The sequence below is a fragment of the Theropithecus gelada genome, chromosome 3 (genome assembly GCF_003255815.1).
Source record: "Theropithecus gelada isolate Dixy chromosome 3, Tgel_1.0, whole genome shotgun sequence".
Lineage (NCBI taxonomy): Eukaryota > Metazoa > Chordata > Mammalia > Primates > Cercopithecidae > Theropithecus > Theropithecus gelada.
The window spans coordinates 119,014,314-119,037,591 of record NC_037670.1 but is presented as its reverse complement, the minus strand read 5'-3'; the positions used below and the strand labels follow the sequence as shown (position 1 = coordinate 119,037,591).

General features: G+C 33.8%; 1 protein-coding gene across 1 annotated transcript in view; it reads right to left on the bottom strand.

Moving 5' to 3' along the window:
* The window catches only part of SEMA3D (semaphorin 3D), a 161,779-nt gene that overhangs the window by 39,376 nt on the left and 99,125 nt on the right, over positions 1–23,278 (bottom strand). The window contains exons 8-11 of the mRNA XM_025380899.1: positions 22,706–22,848; positions 8,480–8,594; positions 6,962–7,031; positions 3,365–3,509 (exon numbers count right to left, since the gene is read on the bottom strand). Coding sequence (XP_025236684.1) covers positions 3,365–3,509; positions 6,962–7,031; positions 8,480–8,594; positions 22,706–22,848 — 473 coding nt within the window. The remainder of the gene's footprint in view (positions 1–3,364; positions 3,510–6,961; positions 7,032–8,479; positions 8,595–22,705; positions 22,849–23,278) is intronic.

Genomic DNA, 23,278 nt, shown 5'->3' with positions numbered 1-23,278 from the left:
CACCACTTGTAAAGCATCTTAACTTACACTCAAGTTGGAAAATAATGTAACCGTGATGCATCATCATGTAGTCATTTTGATAATTATTTTCTATTTCTGAGTATTATAGGACTCAATGTCTACATATGCAAATAATTTGTTATTGTTGTAATAAATGTGAATAGTTTCAGCTTCCAATTCATTCTCCTATGATATCTAGATAATTGAAAAAAAAAATGGCCTGAATGGTGACAGTCTTTATTAAAAACAAATAAAAACAAAAACAACCCAAAGCCAAAAAGCTCATGTAGTAAGAGAAGGCTCAGAATGTGACAGTCTATAATATGTAACCCCAAAGTATTAATACCGTAAAATTTACCCAGCTAGAGCCGTTTCCCAATTTTAATCTCTCTCTCTCTCTCACACACACACACACACACACTCCTATGGAAGGTTAAAAATTTTAATTTAACATTTTTATAGTGCAATATCATAGTATAAAAACTAATAACTGGGACTTAGAGTAAGAACAATGACCTTGAATCACAGTAGAAACCAAGAATTTGGAGCTTGGGGTTGAAACCCAGTCCTATTACTAATTAGCTTTGTGATCCTGAGCAAGTTACTGTATCTGTCTGTGCCTGACATTCCTCATCTGCATAATGGAATTAATGATAATAGCATGTGTTTCATGGGATTATGATCAGTATTAAGGAAGTTAATATTTGTAAAACATCTAGAAGAATATCCCCATATCCTAAGTGCTATATTACTGTTCAAATATAAGTAAATGAAACTAGCAAGTACAGCTATGATATTCAATGAATAAAAAATAGTTAAAAAAGAGAATGACCTAGGCCAGGTCCAGTGGCTCATGCCTGTAATCCCAGGACTTTGGGAGAATGAGGCGGGCAGATCATCTGAGGTCAGGAGTTCGAGACCAGCCTGGCCAACATGGTGAAACACAGTCTTTATTAAAAATACAAAAATTACAGGTGTGGTAGTGCACACCTGTAATCCTAGCTACTCTGGAGGCCTAGGTAGGAGAATTGCTTGAATCTGGGAGGAGGAGGTTGCAGTGAGCCGAGATTGCACCACTGCACTTCAGCCTGGGCAACAGAGCAAGACTCTGACAAAAAAAGAAAAGAATAACCTAATTAAAAAATGGGCTAAGTACTTGAATAGACATTTCTCCAATGAAGACATATGAATGGCCAATGGATACGTGAAAATTGTTCATCACTAATCATCAGTGATATTGAAAACAAAACCACAATGAGATATCACTTCACATCTGTCAGGATGGATAATATGGATAATATCATAAAAACAAAAGGTGAGTATTAAGGAGGATGTGGGGAAATTGGAACCCTTGCACACTGTTAGTGGTAATGCAAAATGGTACTACCACTATGGAAAACAGTGTGGCAGTTCCTCAAAAAATTAAAAATAGAACTACTACATGATACAGCAATCCTGCTTCAGGATATTTATCTAAAATAATCAAAATTCAGATATCAAAGATATATGAAATATTATCACTCTTAGATAACTGCAGCACTATTCACAATTGCCAAGACACGGAAACAACCTAAATGTCTGTCAATAGATGAATGGATAAAGAAAATGTATGGTTGGTGTGTGTGTGTGTGTGTGTGTGTGTGTTTGCACGTTATATGTATACGATATATCTGGGATTATATATTATATATCTATATACATATGAGACTTGTATCATATATATAAATGTATGTATGATACATGATACATTTAGACATTCACACATCATACATATATTTATATATGATATATGCATCATATATGTATATATCTATATACATGTGATACATGTGTGTGTGTGTATATGCATAAAATGGGACTGCATTCATCCTTGAAAAACAAGGAAATTCTACATACACTATGCAACAACATGAATAAATCTTAAGGACGTTATGTTGAGTGAAATAAGCCATTTGCAGAGAAATAAACACTGCATGATTCCACTTATATAAGGTATCCATAATAGTCAAAATAATAGAATCAAAAAGCAGAATGGTGGTTTCCAAGGGCTAGGAGGGAGCAAAACGGGAAGTTACCAATCAGTGGATATAAAGTTTCTGTTAGTTAAGAAGAACAAGCATTAGAGATCTGCTGTACAACATTGTACCTATACTCAATAATAATGGATGGTAAATTTAAAAATTTAAGGGGATAGGCCTCATGTTAAATGTTCTTATCACAATATTAAAAAGTGAGAAAATTAAAAAAAATGACTCCTGAAAATCATGCTATTATTTAAAAAAAAACCACGCTTCCACAAACATCGTTATTACTTTATAATCAAGTCAGAAACCATCCTTGAAACAAATTTATATTGAGGAATTATTAAGGGGAAAATAGAGATGGTTGTATAGTATGCTTCCCAAATTTAATTAAGTTATATAACAGGAAGATGGAAACAGAATTCAAAAAGCATATCTACCAGCTGGTTCTCCTTTAAGAATGAACATATGAAAAGATAATATTCAGTAAAACTTGAGGAGTTAAGTCAATACTTTTTCTCAGATATTTTGGTAATCATTTTATACCTCTTGGTTGTAATATTCAGAATAAATCCAAAATGAAAAAACACATTTTTTCCTCTAATATTAGGTCAATAAATAATCCTGATGTTAACATAACTTAAACTGTCATAGTAATATCAACAAACGTTTTAAAAATCCTTTTACTTAAAATGCATATAACAGCATTTTGAACTGCAGTTGTTTTTTGTTTTAAACAACTGTATAAACTTTAAAATACATTCTTACATCATTTGTGCTTTAAACATGATTTATACTATTTGAAAAAAAATTTTGACTGAGGGTTGTCTAAAATTCCTTTCCCATTTAAAAAATGCATGTTATTCTAAGGTACAATTAAGTAAAGAAAAGATAAATGCATACCAAAAAAGAGATAAATTAAGTGAACCATTATGACGTGGTCTTTTCAAAGTAGAAGTGGGGATTAGAAGACTAGAGCTATCTGCAGAGCTGTATGTGAGAAATAATACTTCTTTGACATTTCCATCTAATTTAGAATAGCTGTCATTCTAGATAACTAAATCTTTCCAGTGATTCTATAAACATAAACATGCTGGGGATAAGCTCCATATTGTCAGCATGGTTACATCCTTATGACATAGTCCATTGTTTCTCAAAGTAACTAAAATTCTTAGTGAAATGTTAAATTTAAATGAAGGATGAAAATGCTAATACATCACTGCAAATAAATAATGGTTATTACAGCACATGTGGCTCTGGTGAATAGCAGAATTTATCACAATTAAATTAGGAATTAAATATGAGCTTAGGAAAATAATTTGATTATTAGGTTGGATACATACTGTACCAGGCCGCGGATAAGGAATTCTCCCATCATACTGCACCCAACGATGGTCTGCACTTTCCTTATGAGCATACGGACCGTTAAAAACTGCTCTGATGTCAGCCATGCTGTACACACAAACAGCAGAGCCTTTGAAGATGGAGCTGAAAAAATAAGCGACATCATTCAATCATTCACTGATGAATTCAATAAACATTGATTGAGCACATACTACCAGCAGGTGCTGTGGACAAAATTTACTTAGCACATTAAATTTGACGAGCACTGTAGACACAATGTACCTATGTCCTCAAGTGGCTTATAGCCAAGCAATTCTAAACAAGGTGCAATAATAACTCCATTGCCAGTAAATATGGTAAGCAAAGTAGAACATGCATGGGTACCCAGTATTGGGCTGCCAACTAAGTTTTCAGGGAGGAGGTGTCATCTAAATTGACACCTAATAGATAAACAGAAATTATCTAAAACAAACCCTGGAGGATAAAGAGGAATATATGCATGAAAGATTGTTATATTTTTCTATATGTTCTTCTATTTTATTTAAAGTTATCATAGTGTAATGCATTTCAAAGAGCTTACAAAATAAGTGATATTATTTATTTTAAAAATAATTATTTAAATATTTTAATAATAATACTCTCATTTGTTTTCTTACAATGAATGAATATCTATAAACATTATTTGCTAAATTACTTATATGATTTTTATTAAACTGATTTTAAAATGTTGAAACAATCTTTTTCTTTTTGGTCCTCCTTAAATTTATGAGTTTATGTATTACAGCAGCTCATCTGATACTTAAAGTAATTAAAATTACACAGGATTAGAGAAAGTATTAAGAGGCAAAAAACTCCATAGGAATTTTTTCAAATTTTTGAAAACTAATAAAAATGAACACTAATCAGATGTCTTTTTATTTTGCTTTATTTCTAGAAATTAAAAGATACTTTCTTTGAGTTGAAAACTTTTAATCGTTCCCATTTTCAAAAATGAGATCACCCTTTATGATCTAAGAAATATATTAAACATCTTAGCATTAACAAGCTAATGATTCTCTAGCATGGAAACTCAATTATTAATATTCTTGGAGTGACATTAATGGGAATCTTTAGAGAGGTAACAGTAAATAGGTAGGTGGGAGAAAAGTAGCTGCTGAGAATAGAGGTGGTGTTGCCACAAAAATCACAGAACCTGCCTAGGATATTTTAAAGGTATGATGCCTCATGCTTAATGGCATTGCCATTATTGCAGGTTAATTATGTCTTCTTGCTGGACAAAGGATGTGATATACATTCCAATGTCACCTTGGTCTTTAGGATGGCATTAAAAACAAACCAATAAAGTATAAGAAGAACAAAGAGCTAACTTGTAACTTCAAACTCTGGGTGGGCAGAAACTTAATAGGAGAAAAAAATGAACAAGAATCTTGGGGCTATATTTTCCTGGCACATATCCGTGCCTTGTGTGTGGAGCACAGTGACTTCAAAGAAAGTGCTGCAATTGGAAAGGTGCCAATGGAACTGGGATTGAGATACTTGACTAGAGGCACTTCTTATACCTTTTTACATTAGGATATAAATTAACAGAAAAATGGAGTCCAAAATAGCAGCTTCCTAGGAAATCGTCTTTATTCTCATATTTAAACATTCACATCCTATATCTTATAATTAACCAAATAGTGTTTTGTTTTCTGATATATTCTGAACCAGCAGTGCATTTCAGTTTATGAATAAGGTATTGTGAACTAAATGAGGATTGTGCCACAGAAATAAAATTATATTGTATATATGAATAGATTAAAAATGTATTCACTAGGAGGCAGTAAGACCTTTTCTTCAGTACCAATATCAGTATCTTCAATTCCTTCTATGCTGATGTCAATATACATTGATAACGATTGAAAGCAAAACTGGAAAATATGAAAACTATTTCCAACAATGTAGGCAGTCATAGGGAACAGGAGTAAGGGTGTGCTTTGAACATAGTCAAATTTAAATTACTGAATTCAATAAAATTAAGGCAGGGGGGCCTACATATTATTTGAGAAAGTTTCATAGATGCTAGCATAACTTTTTTTTTTTTTTTTTTTTTTTTTGAGACAGAATTTCCTTTTGTTGCCCAGGCTGGAGTGCAATGGTGCAATCTTGGCTCACTGCAACCTCCGCCTCTCAAGTTCAAGTGATTCTCCTGCCTCAGCCTCCTGAGTAGCTAGGATTACAGGTGCCCACCACCACACCTGACTAATTTTTTGTATTTTTAGTAGAGATGGGGTTTCACCATGTTGGGGAGGCTGGTCTCAAACTCCTGACCTCACCTGACTAATTTTTTGTATTTTTAGTAGAGATGGGGTTTCACCATGTTGGGGAGGCTGGTCTCAAACTCCTGACCTCAGATGATCCACCTGCTTTGGTCTCCCAAAGTGTTGGGATTACAGGCGTGAGCCATCACGCCCAGCGATGCTAGTACAGCTTTTAAGGAAGTCAGAAGGTCTCAATAATAAGTACATGAGAGCATTATGCAAAAAGAAGACAAAAATACAGGAGTAGAAAACATGAAATTATCTTCATTTTCAATCTTTTTTTTTTTTTTACTACTAATAGGCTGCTTCTCTTTGAGCAAGTAATGTAAACATTCTTTGCCTAAATTAGTAAAGCGGTGAAATACTCATAATAGCCACACCTATCTTTGTAGGGTAACTGGGAAATGATAATAGGATAGCATGTGATGATGTTTTAAAACTTAAGAGTGTCCCATCTCATGATTATAGCCTTAAAAATGAACTTAACCATTTACCCACGTATTTCCTTAGTACTATCAGTATGACACATATCTTGGAATTATGATAATTAATATATGCAAACAACTTTTTTTTTTTTTTTTTTTTTTTTTTTTTTTTTTTTTTTTTTTTTGGTGACAGGGTCTCTCTGTGTCACCTAGGCTGGAGTACAGTGGTACCATCATGGCTTACTGCAGCCTCTACCTCCCAGGCTCAAAGAGTCCTCTGACCTCAGCCTTCTGAGTAGCTGGGACTACAGACATGTGCCTCCATGCCTAGCTAAATTTTTTTATTTTTATTTTTGTAGAGACTGGGTCTCACTGTGTTGTCCAGGCTGGTCTTGAACTCCTGAGCTCAAGTCATCCTCCCCTTGGACTTCCAAAGTGCTGGTATTATAGGAGAGAGCTGCTGAGCCCGGTCTGCATATGCCTTTTGTACACAGAAAATTTATTTTAGGATTTTATCTCACAGATATATTTGTTCCTATGGGGAATGGCATTTGAACAAGATTAGTTACTGAAGCATTATATGCAAAAGTAGGAGTTTGGAAATAACAGAAATGTCCACGTTCAGATGACTGGTTAAATAACTTGTGGTAATTATTATAGCGAATGCTATGCTGGTGTAAAAAGAAAAAATATATGATTTTTACATTGATATTAAATGATTTTTAAGGAACATTAAGTAAAATGGTAAAATGAAAAAAAAATGTTTACGACATGCTACTACAAAGGCAGGGACAAAAAGATCCTATAACTATATTGGCTTGCATACATATACAATTCTCTAGAAGCATTAAAAGCATTTTGTTGAACATACCTGGTTGTAGTAAAGACTCCGTATACTACAGGATTTCTTTCATCTCTTGTGGGGAGTAAATATATATCTTCTATTAAAGGGAAAAAATAAATATTTACTCTTATTTTTCAGTATTACATTTGCTTTTTTGTTAATAATACAACTGAAACTCTGAAAATCTAAACAGTTTATAAGATTAAAATAACAGAGGCACTATATTATGCCTTGAGAAATCAAATATAAGATTGTTTTTTTCTCACTGACTATGTATAGTATGGTACAATTGATAATCTCTAAGGCAGTTTCCAATTAGAAATCTTTGATTTCATAGAAAATACAAACCAAAAAATAAGTAATTTTTACCCTCTAATGTAAAAAAGTTCTGTCCTATAATTGTGTCGTTAGTAATTAATTTACCTTTTTTTTTCTTTTCTTTTCTTTTCTTTTTTCTTTTTTTTTTTTTTTTGATGGAGTCTTGCTCTATCACCCAGGCTAGAATGCAGTGGCACGATCTTTCCTCACTGCAACCTCTCCCTCCTGGATTCAAGCAATTCTGCTACTTCAGCCTCCCAAGTAGCTGGGATTACAGGTGCCCACCACCAGCCCGGCTACTTTTTATATTTTTAGTTAACAGACAGTTTGAACTTCTGACCTCAAGTAATCCGCCTACCTCCGCCTCCCAAAGTGCTGGGATTACAGGCGTGAGCCACCACGCCCAGCCTCATTTACTTATTTGGTAACCGTAAGGAAATAGTTACCCCAAAATTAGTGCAGTATTGACAGTAAGTTATGTGCGAATAATATTCTTTAAAAGATTAAGATGTGAATGTGCTTACACACAATATGAGAGGTCATCCATGATTACTCAATATATACTTTAAGCTTGTAAAATACACAATACTGATGAAATAATTTAATGATATAGATTATCATTTATACATTACATGGCAAAAACAAGAACAAGTTCAAGAAGCTAAAAGCTAATAATGCTAACATTATACACAACCAAAAAAGAAAAAAAAAAAATCATTCTAGGACTTGGAAGGAGTTTTTGAGGGAGTGAAGAGGAGAAGTGAAATAGAAGAAGCTGTCTACTGCTTGTGCTTATTCTTTTCATCAACAAGTCGGAGGGACAGTGTTCACCAAATCTCCTGTACTTGCCAGCAGAGGGCATCCGTGGAACAAGGAATCCAACTTTTCCTACCTATAGAAGGTGGCTCCTTTCAAAATGAAAGACTGCACAGAGAATGGATGAACTTTGTAGTTTCAGAGCTCATACCTTTTTGTGTCTTGCTGGAGTTTTGTTTCCTTCACTTACTTTGAGGACTTTTACAAAGAGAAGAGTTACTGCATTACTACGTGTGCCCAGACCTAGAGCACTTCCGTGTACTTTGCGTGTGAATTTCAGTAAGAACCACTCCTGTAAGGTTTGCTCAGCTATAATTAATCAGGCCAAATTGGAGCCAAAGGGAAACAAATGCCAAGTTACTTAATTAGGCAGTAAGGCTTTTCCAAGAAAGGAGGAAAGAAGGAACTTACGAAGCTCATCAAAGTAAGTATCTGCCCCATCACTTCCAGGAATTGAGCAAATCAATCTGGCCTTAAGAAAAGTCGTCCACTTGTTTATCAGGCTGCGTTGTCCTCCTACATCATTCTGACATGGAAAAACAAAAACAAAAACAAAAGATAAATATTTACCAGCACAATTCTTTCATTCACGAAAACTGGTAGCTATTACAGGTATTACAGTGTTTTATTGATGCCATTGTTTACAAAGACAAGGGATCCAGATATTGAATCCTTGAACTTTAAAATAAGGGAAAAGATAGTATATGCCCTCAATCTTAAATGTTTTTCTCATAGTTAAATGAATTCAATACAAGCAATTCAGCTCTACTGGATGAGTAGATGCATATAAGGTAATAGTAAAGGCAACTTGAAATTAAATCCCACCTGCCAATTTTTTTGCTTCATAACTTGCAAGAGACTATTTATTTTTTTAAGTCTCTACTTTCTCATTGATAAAAATGATAAATCTCTTGAAATATGGTTAGTTAATTTTGTTGTTGTTTTTCAGAGATGAGGTCTTTCTATGTTGTCCAAGCTGGAGTGCAGTAATTATTCACAGGTAAGATCATAGCCTCAAACCCCTGGGCTCAAGTGATCCTCCCACATTAGCCTCCTGAGTAGCTGATACTACAGGTGCATACAACTGTACCCAGCTGAAATACGGTTAGTTTGATGAGTAAATGGGGAAAAAAAAGTCTATAAAATGCTTAGCATAGTCCCAGGCAACTTGAGTTCAATGAATGCTAGTACTGGCTTGTATAGTATTTATAGGATTAAAAACAGTATTTGTAGCCTTTAGCAATATGTCTCTTTATAGACTTAAAAGACTTTTTCAAATTTAATATCTTACTGATTAAACATCAATGCAACATAAACATATGCATAATAATACATATATAAAAACCATCCTTTTGCCTATAATCACAGCACTTTGGGAGGCTGAGGCAGGAGGATCAGTTGAATCCAGTAGTTCCAGACCAGTATGGTCAACATAGTGGGATCTCATCTCTACAAAAATTAGTCATGTGTGGTGGTGTGTGCCTGTAATCCCCGCTATTCAGAAGGCTGAAGGAGAAAGATTGCTTAAGCCCAGGGGTTCGAGGCTGCAGTGATACATGGTTGTGCCACTGATTCTAGTCTGGGTGACAGAGCAAGATCCTGTCTCAAAAGCAAACAAAACCAAAACAAATCTTTTAAATAATATTTATCTATATTTTCCGTACTTTATTTTTACTCTGATTCATTAAACGTGTTCTTTAAGCATTTAGCAAAACATAAACACTTAAATCAATTACACAATAAAAAAGATTACAGGCCGGGCGTGGTGGCTCACGCCTGTAATCCCAGCACTTTGGGAGGTCAAGGTGGGTGGATCACGAGGTCAGGAGATCGAGACCATCCTGGCTAACACGGTGAAACCCTGTCTCTACTAAAAATACAAAAAATTAGCCGGACGTGGTGGCGGGCGCCTGTAGTCCCAGCTACTCCGGAGGCTGAGGCAGGAGAATGGCGTGAACTGGGGAGGTGGAGCTTGCAGTGAGCCGAGATCGCGCCACTGCACTCCAATCTGGGAGACACAGCGAGACTCTGTCTCCAAAAAAAAAAAAAAAAAAAAAAAAAATTCACAGTATTCAATAATTCAGCATAAAAATGTATATTCTCATTTTTAAATTAATATATACCTGTTGATATGGTTTGGCTCTGTGTCCCCACCCAACTCTCATTTTGTAGCTTCCATAATTCCCACATGTTATGGGAAGGACTCTGTGGGAGATGATTGAATTATGGAGGTGGGTCTTTCCCATGCTGTCCTCGTGATAGTGAATGGGTCTCATGAAATCTGATGGTTTTAAAAACAGGAGTTGCCCTGCATAAGCTTTCTTTGCCTGCTGCCATCCAGGTAAGATGTGACTTGCTCGTCGTTGCCTTCTGGAATATGAGGCCTCCACAGGCATGTGAAACTGTGAGTCCAAGTAAACCTATTTATTTTATAAATTCCCCAGTTTCCAGTATGTCTTTATCAGAAGCATGAAAACAGACTAATACACCTGTGAACACTGAATAAGTATGATTTTTCATTCATTTGACTCAACTAGCTCTGCTGTGCTTATGATAAAACTAATTTATTTAAATTACTACTGGAGCCTATCTTTTCCAATAATTTATTTACATTTAAGTATAAATTACATAAAATCATTTATCCTTGAATCAATCTATGCTCTGTAAAGTTAATGAGAAGTTAACTGTTAAGTTTCAAGTCTGAATATCTAGAAACTTTCTTCTTTTATCTCTGAAATTAAACTAAATTAGAGAAAGGCATTTAAATGATTACAACAAACAGGAGAATTTGAAATCATATAAATACTATGCATGAAGAAAGGGGGAAGGGAAGAAGGAAAGGAAACCAGAGACCAGAGGTATGTTTATAGCCTTAGCACCTAACACCACGGGCATCTATGGTATGTGATACCCAGAGTGAATCATTTTTTACATTCCTTTCCCACTAAACAAAAGATACATTTTCAATAATAGTTCTGTAAAACTCAGGAACAATTATTATTTTCTTTATTTGCTCCGTAGTTTATAACACACAATTTTAAAATAATAACTTTGAAATTTAAAAGCAACAACACTCAATAAAATATTTCATGTACGAACTAAAAATTGGCACTTAAGGAACAAACTATCACACCTCATAGTTTGCACTATGTCTCACTGTTGTAAATTTTTTTTTTTTTTTTTTTTGAGACGGAGTCTCGCGCTGTGTCACCCAGGCTGGAGTGCAGTGGCGCGATCTCGGCTCACTGCAAGCTCCGCCTCCCAGGTTCAGGCCATTCTCCTGCCTCAGCCTCCGAGTAGCTGGGACTACAGGCGCCCGCCACCACGCCCGGCTAGTTTTTTGTATTTTTAGTAGAGACGGGGTTTCACCATGTTAGCCAGGATGGTCTCGATCTCCGGACCTCGTGATCCGCCCGCCTCGGCCTCCCAAAGTGCTGGGATTACAGGCTTGAGCCACCGCGCCCGGCCCACTGTTGTAAATTTTAAATGATTCCAAATCATTATGAACTTACTCTTGGAACATGTGTATAACTGAGTACATGTGTGCTGGCGGCTGACTATCCTCACAAATATCCATATATACACATATACATATACATAATAGATACACAGTAGTAAACAACAATTTAAAATCTAGACTGAAAAGACTCTTCTATGATTAGCATATTGTCACTGATACTGTTTACAATTACTGGCATGTGGTGATAATAAAAAGCACAATAATTTTTAATTGGTTTTTGAATAATTTTTAATTCTTGCTAGACAATGCACTCCCTAAAATTCCCTCCACTCAACTCCCGATATGTCACTAAATCCCTATCACTGTTGAATGAAGACATGATTAGTAGTTAATACATAACTAAGAATAAAAGACAAAATTGAAAAATTTTCAGAATGGTATAGACTAAGGGCCAAGGAGTTTGAGTTTCCTCTAAAATTTCATTATAGTGGGAAAATGGCAAAAGCTTCACTGAAGAGTTGGATTTAATGCTAACTTTTACAATAATAGATGGGACCAAACTACATACGGAGAAATTGGTTCAGGAAATACACTTAGCGCTGGAAACTAGGGAAAAGGACAATGGGTGGAACAATCCAGCACATCTAGGGAGAATCAGGATAAACTGTGTTTAGTTGAAGACTGAGATCAATTAAAATAGTGAAGGAAAAAGTTATAAAAGTAAATTGGGGTAAGATCAAGGAAAGCTTTAATGCCAGGCCAGAGTGTCTGTATGTTATTAAGTTCACATGAAGAACTACTAAAAAATTTAGTAATTGGTAAGGAAGTTAAATAATCAGTTTCCTTTTAAGAAAATGCATAATATATTCTATATAGTGACTCTCTTATAAAAAATGTCAGTAATTGCTCTTACATTTATATTTTATATACAATACCTTTATTATGAGTATCATTGTTAAAAAATAAAGTATATTTCAGCTAGTTATTGTATGATTACAGATGTCTGCAGATGCAGACAGATTTATCTAGATATGACTTATTTTTAATGCCAATATCCTCAGATCATTTATGAAAAAAAGTCTATACATTAATAAGAATGAGCAAAAATATTGAATCTTTCTCCTAATGTAACAATGAGTTCTGTGTTCACATATAGTAGGATTCCAGTGAGAAGATGTATATCTGGAATTATCAGAAACTAAGATAATTTTAAATAAATTTAAAAATATATTTCCCCATCTATTTCATGACCCTTGACTTAGATCTTTTTAAAGTAATATATCTAATCTTTACATTTTTCATCAGCTTTCCAGTTGTGCTAAGAAGAGCACTGGTAAAAAACAATTTTATTTTAATACATTCTTATATATTGATAGTATTTATTAAATTTTCTTTGCCTACATTTGTATGTTTTGAGAGGGTCAGCAGTGAATACTGAAAATAGTGTTGATTCAATAAATATAAACAAAGATATCAGTGATCATGGATATAATGCCAGAGACTCAAGTTTGGCTTACCCAACTCAGAATATGTGCTGAAATTATTTTGTTAAGTGAATACATATATAAGCAGAATACCAGCTTAATGACATTCCTTTAACAGGCATACACAGTATTACTTCATAAAAATGAACAATTGTATCCTCTTGTAAACATTTTACTAAGTAAAAGTGACAATAAATGTTCATTTTCAAACACTGCCTCCCTTTCTATTTATAATTATCACTGATATTTAAGGTAACCATGAGAACATTCTAACTAGTAGAATAATCCTATCTAGATTTGAAGGACAGAGAAGGGATTTATACTGTACCTGCATTTCTTTTAACCTGATTTTAAAAAAAAATGAAATTTTTTGAATGAAATAATCTTACCTACCCATCCTACAGCCTTCTCTAGCCCCTCAGAAATAAAAAGATAAAAAACCAAGACAAAACAAAACCAAAAAAAATCCAAGCCAAAGATGAAAGCCACCTGTGGTCAGAAGGGAAACAAATACAGTTCCCGAGATAATAGCACTCAGGAATGGATTATAAGCATTTAATGACTGGATAGTAACTCTTACAGACATCCAGAAGCATGACCTGAGATGGCAAAGTTCAACTCACAAGGAGTTGTATTTCTCCTGCAGGGAAATGTCAGTTGGGTGGATTTTGTTGACCAGTTTCTCAGTCCCTGGATTTGTTTGCATATCCACACAATCTCCTCTAAGAACTTTAAGCCCAGGAGAGGGCTGAAAGAGAGGTAACCACTTTTGTACTAAATTGTCACCTCCTTGCTTATTTTTGTGAAGTTCTAAAGAATACAACCATCTCACTAACACAACAGATTTATTATTAAGATGTCAAAATCAGCAGTTCTTAGTCACCAGTCACTTCTGTGAGTCTCTACACTGTTTATCATTCACTTTTTGTAGTCAGGTTTCCAAAAGCCTTGACACCCTCTACTCAAAGATGCAGATGAAAGTAACAAAGAAATTATGTGTAAACAAGCCTGATCACATGTGTTCAATTTGGGTGGTAAGTAGAAAGGCTGCCTGTTTTCTTTTTCCTGTACTTTTCTAGGTGTTTGCAATATTTCTTAATTTAAAATGATTAATTAAAAAAAGAAAAAACAAAGACAAAACAAACCACAATTTGCAATACTTCAGCAGCTTTAAAATATAGTACCTCTGAGTCGTTTGATGGTATGATGGCTACATGTTACGAATTACTAAGCTCTTCTAATCATAGCGTCTACTAATAGGTAGATCAGACTTAAAGCAGGGTAATATGGCATTACATTTTCCTTCTACTGTCCCAGAAAAACTCAAACTCTTATAAATCTTACATAGACATGTAAAGTAGCTAGCAGCTGTCACACCTGAACTTTTATTGAGTGTGCCTTTTGACCTTTGGGTCACTATGCTGGGTTCCTCTGTTAAACATGATTTTATCTGTATATACCATCCATCCTCTTCAAGGATCCCTCAGTACTTTATAAACGTTGTCATTTTAACCTATATATTAGATAATAGTGGCTTTTGGAAAATGTAATAATTGACTTTCAGCTCCTATGCTCTTAAATCCTGAAGATTTTATAAAATCAGTTTACAAGATATTTGAAAACAAGTGTTTTGTTAATCTACTAATTTGTATGCAGAGATTTGTAACCCTATTAATGAGTTTAAGTTGAAGGATACTATTTTCAAATCAATAGAAACTGGATAATGACAAAGTTTAAGAACTTTAAAAAAATAGTTGATGCTGGAGTTAGAGGTTATAAATTATTCTTTGCTTAACATTTAGTTATTTTGCCTAATACTGCTCTTCTGTATCTTTGTGCAAGCAAGAGAATGAAATTCTCAGACTCTTTGAAAACCATGATATATGCATCCTTTGTGTGCCCCACTCCCTGTTCTACCCATTAGTAACATTTATGCTTATAGATTTTAGTTTGAATTAATACTACTCACCTTCTTTTGAAGCGTGATATAAATACTACAGTATTACAAATTAATAAAAACCTATTCCATTACTCAAACTAACACGGAGGCAAACACACAGGCTTCCTGTTGGCCATTTTTACAAATTCAACAAATAAGATTAGAGAAATTTAATACTTTTATCTTTTTGATTTAATGCCTGTTATATTTCAATCCATCATTAATATTATTTGCTTGATTTGTCATTTATAATAGATCCCACAGCAACTGTCCAATCTACATCTATCTGTGTTGTCTCAATCTTCACTGGGTTATTTCTAGAGACAGATTTTAGAATCTTTCTTTGAAAACTTAGTACAAATGATCTTCATGGGGCTGTATAAATAAATAATGATAAGGATAATCCAAACTCAGGGTGGCCTATTCAGAGGTTGAAACTATGACCATGACATGGTAGAAACAAAAAGTGAAACCTGGCATAAGCCCCAAGGACACTCATTAGAAGTGTATGCCATATATTGACCTATATTACTATATTGTGAAGATGATCTTAAACGAGTATATTTCAATACATTAAGTGAACTAATGGAAGATAGTGATGTTATGCTCATTAAATCAAATGAAACAAACTATGTTGAAATTCACTTTTTAGCCTGTGGGTCTTCTTTTGCAATAGTTGCAATGCTATAACTATGTTTCATGTACCTGGTTCATCGGGATTTTAAAAAAAAGGGTCTGACCACTAAAAAGTAAAGGCAAAAATAATAATATGAATTTTAAAAATAAGGTTGTGAGTTTTCACCTAACCATATTTGGCCACCAACTCAGGTAAGTTAAGTTGTAGAAACAAATGTAGAAACAACTACGTAACATAGAACATGTAGAAATATAACATGTAGAAACAAATATCTCTTCACTTATTTTCTTTGGCAACTGAAATTATAAGCATTTTTTAATATAAAGAGAAATTTATGGATACCATTTCTCTTGACTAGAGGAAGATCTATTGGCACTTGCCCTTTATTATTTTCAAAGGTTTTTGTCCCATTTCTGATACTTAGGAAGCCCCCCAAAATTCTTGACATATAATAACATAGAGTCTTTTACCTCACCTACTAATAATCTTGAAATACCTTAGAGGAAATAAAAATATACAAACTCAAACATCTAAGGAAAAGGATAGACAAGAAAAAAAAACAAAAAAAACAAAAAACAAAACCTTTTGTGGCAGGTATTAAACACACTAAGTTTTAATGGATAAATTCTATAGAGGCTTTCAAGGCAATTATTTTTTTTCTGAAAAAAACACTTCGTATTTAGAGACGACTATTTGTGATTTGCTGTTAATGACTAAGCAAACAGAAATGGAGAGCATGTTTTTCTAACTACTTCAGAAACTCATAAAAATTATTGGAAATACAGGACTGGTGTAATACACTATCCTAAACAACTCAGTTTCTAAGATTTAGCACATTCAATTAGGTAAATCTAGGCATGTGAAGCAGTCCGTTTCAGGTAGAATCAGAGTTGATTCAATTAAAAAAAAAAAAAAAGCTGTAGCAAACAGTATAAACCCTTTCCTAGGAATTTCTCAGACAGGAAAACAGATGGAAGTGAAGCAAAAGCACATCTGTAACTCGTGGGCACTAAATCTCTCATTTAGGTTGTAAGTGACATGCCGAAAGTAAGCACAAAAACCACAGCTCAACAGAGATCAATAAATACGGAAAGTGTCATCGGCCTAAAAACACAAATCTTCAAAGGCAGTAATTGTCCAAATAGGACCATATATCAAAATAGACAATGCAAGTGGAATTGAAGCAAAGGGCTATTAATGAGACCCCCAGGCAAGTTATGTGAAAGGGCCATCCAAACTGAATTCCTGGCATGGGGAAAGGAAATACTGAAAAACAAAAAAGAGAATTGGCATAAACTACAGCTGGGATCTGGAGTAGACTCCCGTAAGTATAATGGAGAGCTCTTCCAAAAATGAATAGAATTAAAAAATAATGCAAAACAGCGTTGAGGTGAAAAATTGAAAGCAAGTCTCACTGAAGAAACTAGTATTTCTACCCATTGGCTTAAAAGGTGGGGCATGAAGGGAAACACACACACACACACACACACACACACACACACAGAGTAATAAACATCACACAGACATAAATAATGGTATTTTGAAAGTACTAACTTGCAAAGTAAATAGACACAAATCTTTTCATGGGTTTATTTCATGTGGTTTTGGCTGTTCATTCAATTAGCATTTAATACCCCATCACAAAGATCTGTGTTATTTACCATCTACGAGAGCAGTTCTTTGGGGTGTAAGTTGCACCATTTTGTGCTTCAAAATATTGACTGCTTCACAAAATGAAAGAATTGTAGCGCTTGACAAGGACTTTAGAAATCCTTCAAGGTTAAACAATTTATTGGAAAAATAGAGTAAGTAGTTTGACTGGAAAGTGGGAACACTACTAAAAATAATTCATTAGAAAATGTGCTCTACCATGTACAATTATAAACATATTAAGTTTAAAAGATACTCTGTGGATGAAGGTACTTATTCTCCTTAGGCTCTCATTGATCAATATTGCCAAGTAAAATTATCTTTTAAATCAGTTTATTTATTGTGTCTCTCTTCATTGATATCCCTTGACCAAAATTTGCATTGTTCAGATAATTTATGCAACTTTGTCCAAATACAGCTCCAAATTACTTTGACTGTGTTCAGAAATAAGATGAATCTCCAAAGCACAAATTCTCTTAAAGATAAAGAAAAATAATAATGGTAACTCCAGCCTTTAAAACTAATAAAATGATGTATCTTATCTTTGGTAACTAACCTGCCCCTAACACCGCAAAATACACACACCACTACCATGAACACCAACTTCTTCCACTCCTAAGGACAGGTACACTGATATGGCTCCAAATGTATGTATGATGTGTGTGTGCATGCACGTGCACATGAACGTGTGCATATGTGTGATTGTTGGGATTAAATTCACTGTAGTGTGACCAGATATTTACATTATTTATTCATCAATCTCTTATAGTAAATTGTTGCATGCTTATAAACTTAGATATCTAAGTTACCCTTGTTTTTGGTAACTTCCTCAGTTTCTGTCACATCCAAATTCATATGATCTCATTAAAGCCTTACATTTGTTTGGTAAAACAGTCATGGAAGCAATAGGTCCCTGGTGTCCTCATTTGTTTAGGTTAAGAAACTGAGAGAATGAGAAGTAGAGCAAAATGTAAACCTAGATCTGATTTTAAGTTGAACATTCATATACTCCAGGCAAAGGTCATTGATGACATCTTTACTGCCAAATCTAACACCTAGTCTTTAATCGTAATCTTACTTGACCTGTTTTTGATAAGCAACATTTTTGATAGCTGCTTTCTTCTTGAAGCAGTCTTTTCCCCTGACTTGTGACAACACTCTTCTCCAGTTTTTCCACTCAGCAATGACACCATTCCACTCTGCAAATTGCCTTTGCAGACATTTTTCTCTTCTATTTCTTAAATGTCATTGTCCCTTTGGATTCTATGCTTGCCCTTTGATCTTGCACTACAAATCTGTCTGAGCAATGTCAGGCACTTCCATAACTTCAAGATCTGCCAGTATACTGGTAATTTTCAAATTTATTAGTCCAGAGACTACTGAGCCTCAGGTTATATTTTCAACTGGCTATTGAGTCCCCATATCTCAGAACCACATCAAGTTCTTCATGTCCAAATATAAAAATCTGTGCTCATAATTTTTTTTTTTGTTATTTACTGTCTCATATCAAAATATGTATCTGTGTACATGTTCCTGGTCCATACTGTATCTTCTAGGAATCACAATTACGAAGAATAAAAGGGTACGTGTCTACAAGGTGGCTATCAAAATCTCTGTGATGGGAGAAAGAGAATTAAAATGCATTAAAAAATTTAGCTCATGAGTCATGCCAGTCATATTTGAAGACTAACATCTACATGGCATGGCTATTGGATAGTGCAGGTGTAGAACAGTACCATCATTACCAGAATGCTCTATTGGTCAGCCCTATGCATACCAGGCAAATAATAAAAGAGCAGTAATAAAGTGAGGACTTTATAGAAATCTACATATACTTTCTACCTGAACTATCTCTTGAACTTACTCTTAGTGCTTATCTCTTTGTTCCTGTTGTCTTTAGGGAACAACCTAACAGATTCTCCCAGTCACAAATATTTCTCGATCCAGATACATTCTTTAAATTGCTGCTAACTGTATTTACCTATCTTGTCACTTCTCTGCTTTAAACATTTTATAATCCCTCATTGACTACAGGATAGAGTTCACACTCACTAACATGGAAACAAGACTTCTTATCAACTAATTTACCACTCTAATCTCAAAAGTCATTGCTCCCCAGACACATCCCTTGAATTCCAATTACAACAAGATTTCACTGTTCCATAAACAAAAAATAGAACCAAAACAAAACCAAAACAAAAAACAAAAAAAACCTGTCACCACGCTGCCTCAAATGCCTGGCCTCCACTCCTTAGTGTTGTTCCACTTCCTCATAGAACTCAACTAAAGCACCACTTCCTTCGTTCTTGGGCTTCACCAAATCCTTGAGTTCTCAGCTCGTAACTCTATCACATCACATTATGATTATTTGTTGATATGTCTATTGCCCCCACTATAAACTTTGAAAGAAAAGGGACAGTGGTTGATTATTTACACTAATTGTCTAGTAGAGTGCATTTTGCACAGAAATTATTTCATATTTTCTTGCTGTTGTTGAAAAATGAGATGATAAAATAATAAACAAGAGTTATAAAATTGAGAAGATTTACCCTTGTTCTGTGAATAATCCTTTACCCATTTTTATATAATGTTTCTCTATTGCCAAAGCCTTTTCCCCACCAATCACAATTTACTACTTAGTCTAATAATAATATCTTTGACAGGTCAATAAAACGAGTTTTACAAGTCAATAAAACAATTGTTTTTCAGTTAGTAGCTGAAGATGAAGGGAGCTCTTAAATTGTCAGCAGTTCTTTACTGTGCTAACGTATTCAGTGAAACATGAAAACAAATGAACAACTATAACAGCAAGAACAACAAAACCTGAGTATTTCCAAATATGTTCTGTGGGAATATGCTGATGGAACAAATAGAATAAAGGACTCTCATGTTACTAAAAAATCTTTGTCAATTCAGTGAAGCATACAGAGTTTACTCTTAGTTTCCTCTAACGTGATTTGTTCCTTCTTAGATCTTTACTTGTATCTATTGAACTCAATTTTGTTTCACAGCATAGAGGTGCATTCTGTTATTATTTGTCAAAAGAAAAAACAATATTATAATGACGTTGGGGGTAAGAAACAACAGAAAGGAATAATAAGTTTCAAATAATGTCAAAATAATCTTTTTTATGTGAAAATAAGATACCACAGCAACAATGATGCTGAGGTCTTTTTAAACTATTGCTAAAATTGTTATAGTTTTGTAGGACATCTTGTCATATTTTAAACAAAGATTTTCAGTCATTTCTCATGTTGTCAGTGAAATCTCCACTTGAAAGTGTTCACTTTTTGACACAACTTAATCTTAGATTATTAAGTTAGAAACATGGGCAGCATGTGATGCAACTAAGAAACTGCAAGGAAAGCATTTAGAAGCAAAACATTGTAGACATTTGACCAATGGATTATATGTACAGCGAGAAATTCTGAAGACGTGCGCATTTAAAAAAGTGATTGAGTAGAGATACACTAATTAATGAAGAACCTCTATTTTTTCAAAAGTAAATTCATCCATTATATATTCTTCTTTGATCTCACAATTTGTTAGCTTTTTAACCAAGAACAATAGCATGACAGAATCTTGCTGTGTGGCCTCAGAGGTTTTGTGTGTGTGTGTGTGATTGGAAAACTCATTTACGACAATTTTCTCTGCCTTTCCAGTTCTCTAGGTGTTTTTTTCATAATATAAATAAAATATTACATGTTGATGTTTAGAGAATAGGTTATAATTTTAATATAGGAATTTATACATGGGGCAACTACATTTTTCTTTAATATATTTCTCCACCTCTGAGATTAACTTTCAGTATATTTATACTAGGGTAAGACATTACTTTGTTATAAATACATTTCTGTTAAATGGATTATATTTATCAAGAAATAAGCATTGAACTGGTGCACAAAATATATACTTACTTGCTATGTATGTTCATCAGAAAGTGACTCTTGAAGTTCATTTAATTGATTGTAAATCCCTTATTCTTTATTTAACAGAGCTCATTTATACAAATAATGTCAATCCACAACACAGCTTTTCAGGATCAGGATACTGTTGCTATAAGGCATGCTTCAATACATTAACACACTAGGACTACTCCAAACAACAGGCATTCATCTCTAGGCAAGAGGCTTCAAGAGAAATTACTGTGAATTCTTAGAGTCTGAAAGAATGAGAATGCTTTTTTGGAGAATCTGTCCCCTGGGGGTGAGGGGATCAGTGGGAGACAGCATTATTGGCCAGGACACTAGGTAAAGAATGATCTGGGCTCACAAGTTGGCCTCATTCAAAAGCCATGTTTTCATTAGCACTTTTAAGTGCAATGATGGTTTGTATTTCTGTCCCTGAAAGTGTTCAGAAGCCTGAGGGTACAGACTGAAACAAAAACGTGATAGGTTCAGATGGAAGAAAATGAGAAGTTTGTACAAGACCAAATAAAGCTTCCCGCTGAGAGTATTTATTAACAGCTCTTCCCCTTAATAACTGAGTTGATGCTAAAGGTGTATATTTAAGAAAAGTTATTTCAGTGGAGACAAATCTAAGCAGAAAAATAATATACTGAAGTCAAAGTATGATTATAGTAGCATTATTATTCCATAAAGCTTGTATTCAATCAAAAATGGAAGCTTCTCATAGAGTATCTGTACTTATCTATAATTTACATAAAATAGCAAGATTAAAAACTCATTGCAATTTTCTTCAAAATAAATATTTTTCCTTGTGGTTATTTGTTTTTTCCTCTTTGCTTCATTTTCTCTCAGAACCTAATCTAGATTACAGGTCTAGAAAATATTTAATAGAGTAATAATATAACAAAATTTCAGCTTATTTGATACATGTAATGATATATAATTTTACATATATGATGTGCATGATGATAAAAATATAGAATATACATCTGATGATACTTAAATTACTCTAGGGATTACATTAAGTTACTTTCATTTAGATTATTTAACATTATATAAAAACATTTTAAGCTCCAGGATCAGGAGAATCAGGACAATGCAATGATGTTACTGGGAATAGCAATCACTGGCAAAGGAATAGCCCTTCAATAAAAGAAATAAGCTGCCAAAGATATGTAACTCATACCAGGGCAACAGTTCAGGCACTGTTGGAAAACAAACTGTAATGTTTGAAAAATGTGAATTCTTTTCTTTTTCTTTCCTTTCTTTTCTTTTTTAACATTTGGATCTCAAAAATTACACAGCTAGGGTAGTATGAATCATACCATTTATGAATAATGGGCATTAACTTTGACTTAAACCTTGCATTTTTTTCCATTATATATATATATATATGCTTTAAGTAATATATTATGTATATATACTATGTATATATGTATGTATATATAATGTATATATGCATGTATATATGTATGTAATATATTATGTGTATATATGTGTATATACACATACACACACATATATATATGCTTTAAGTAAAACATATAAATATATCTTGCCTTACAAACTCTTCCAACTCGAGAAAGAATGGTTTTATCGGAGGTACTGCCTTCTTGAGATGATTCACGAAAGAAGAAATATATTTTATCGTCATCTGGATTGTAGGTGTCTGGTATGGGGAAAGTTCCAATAAATTTTGCTCCTGTTTGAAAGAAAAGAAGCTATAAATTAAGATGCTGAAACAATCCAGTCATCATAGTATGGTGATATTTCCGTGTAAAAGCAATTAGCAGTAGGATTTTAAAAAAATGAACTATGGGCAGGATGTGGAAAATGAGATGTTGTATATAAATGAACATGACACAATGTATAAATATGTATCAGCATAGAGGTACTGAACAAGTTCTCCAGGAATTCCAGAGAACAGGTGAGAACATGACTAGATTAAATTACTTGTAGATCTTTTCAGATACGGAGATACTATGATTTTATATTCTCTTTCTATATAATGAAGTTTTTAACCACCATGTCTTTCTTTTTCTTTTTTTCATTAGGAGACTAAATTTTATTTTTAAAACTATTCTTCACAACTGAAAGCTACAACAAAGGGCAGAGGTTGCATATTTCATATT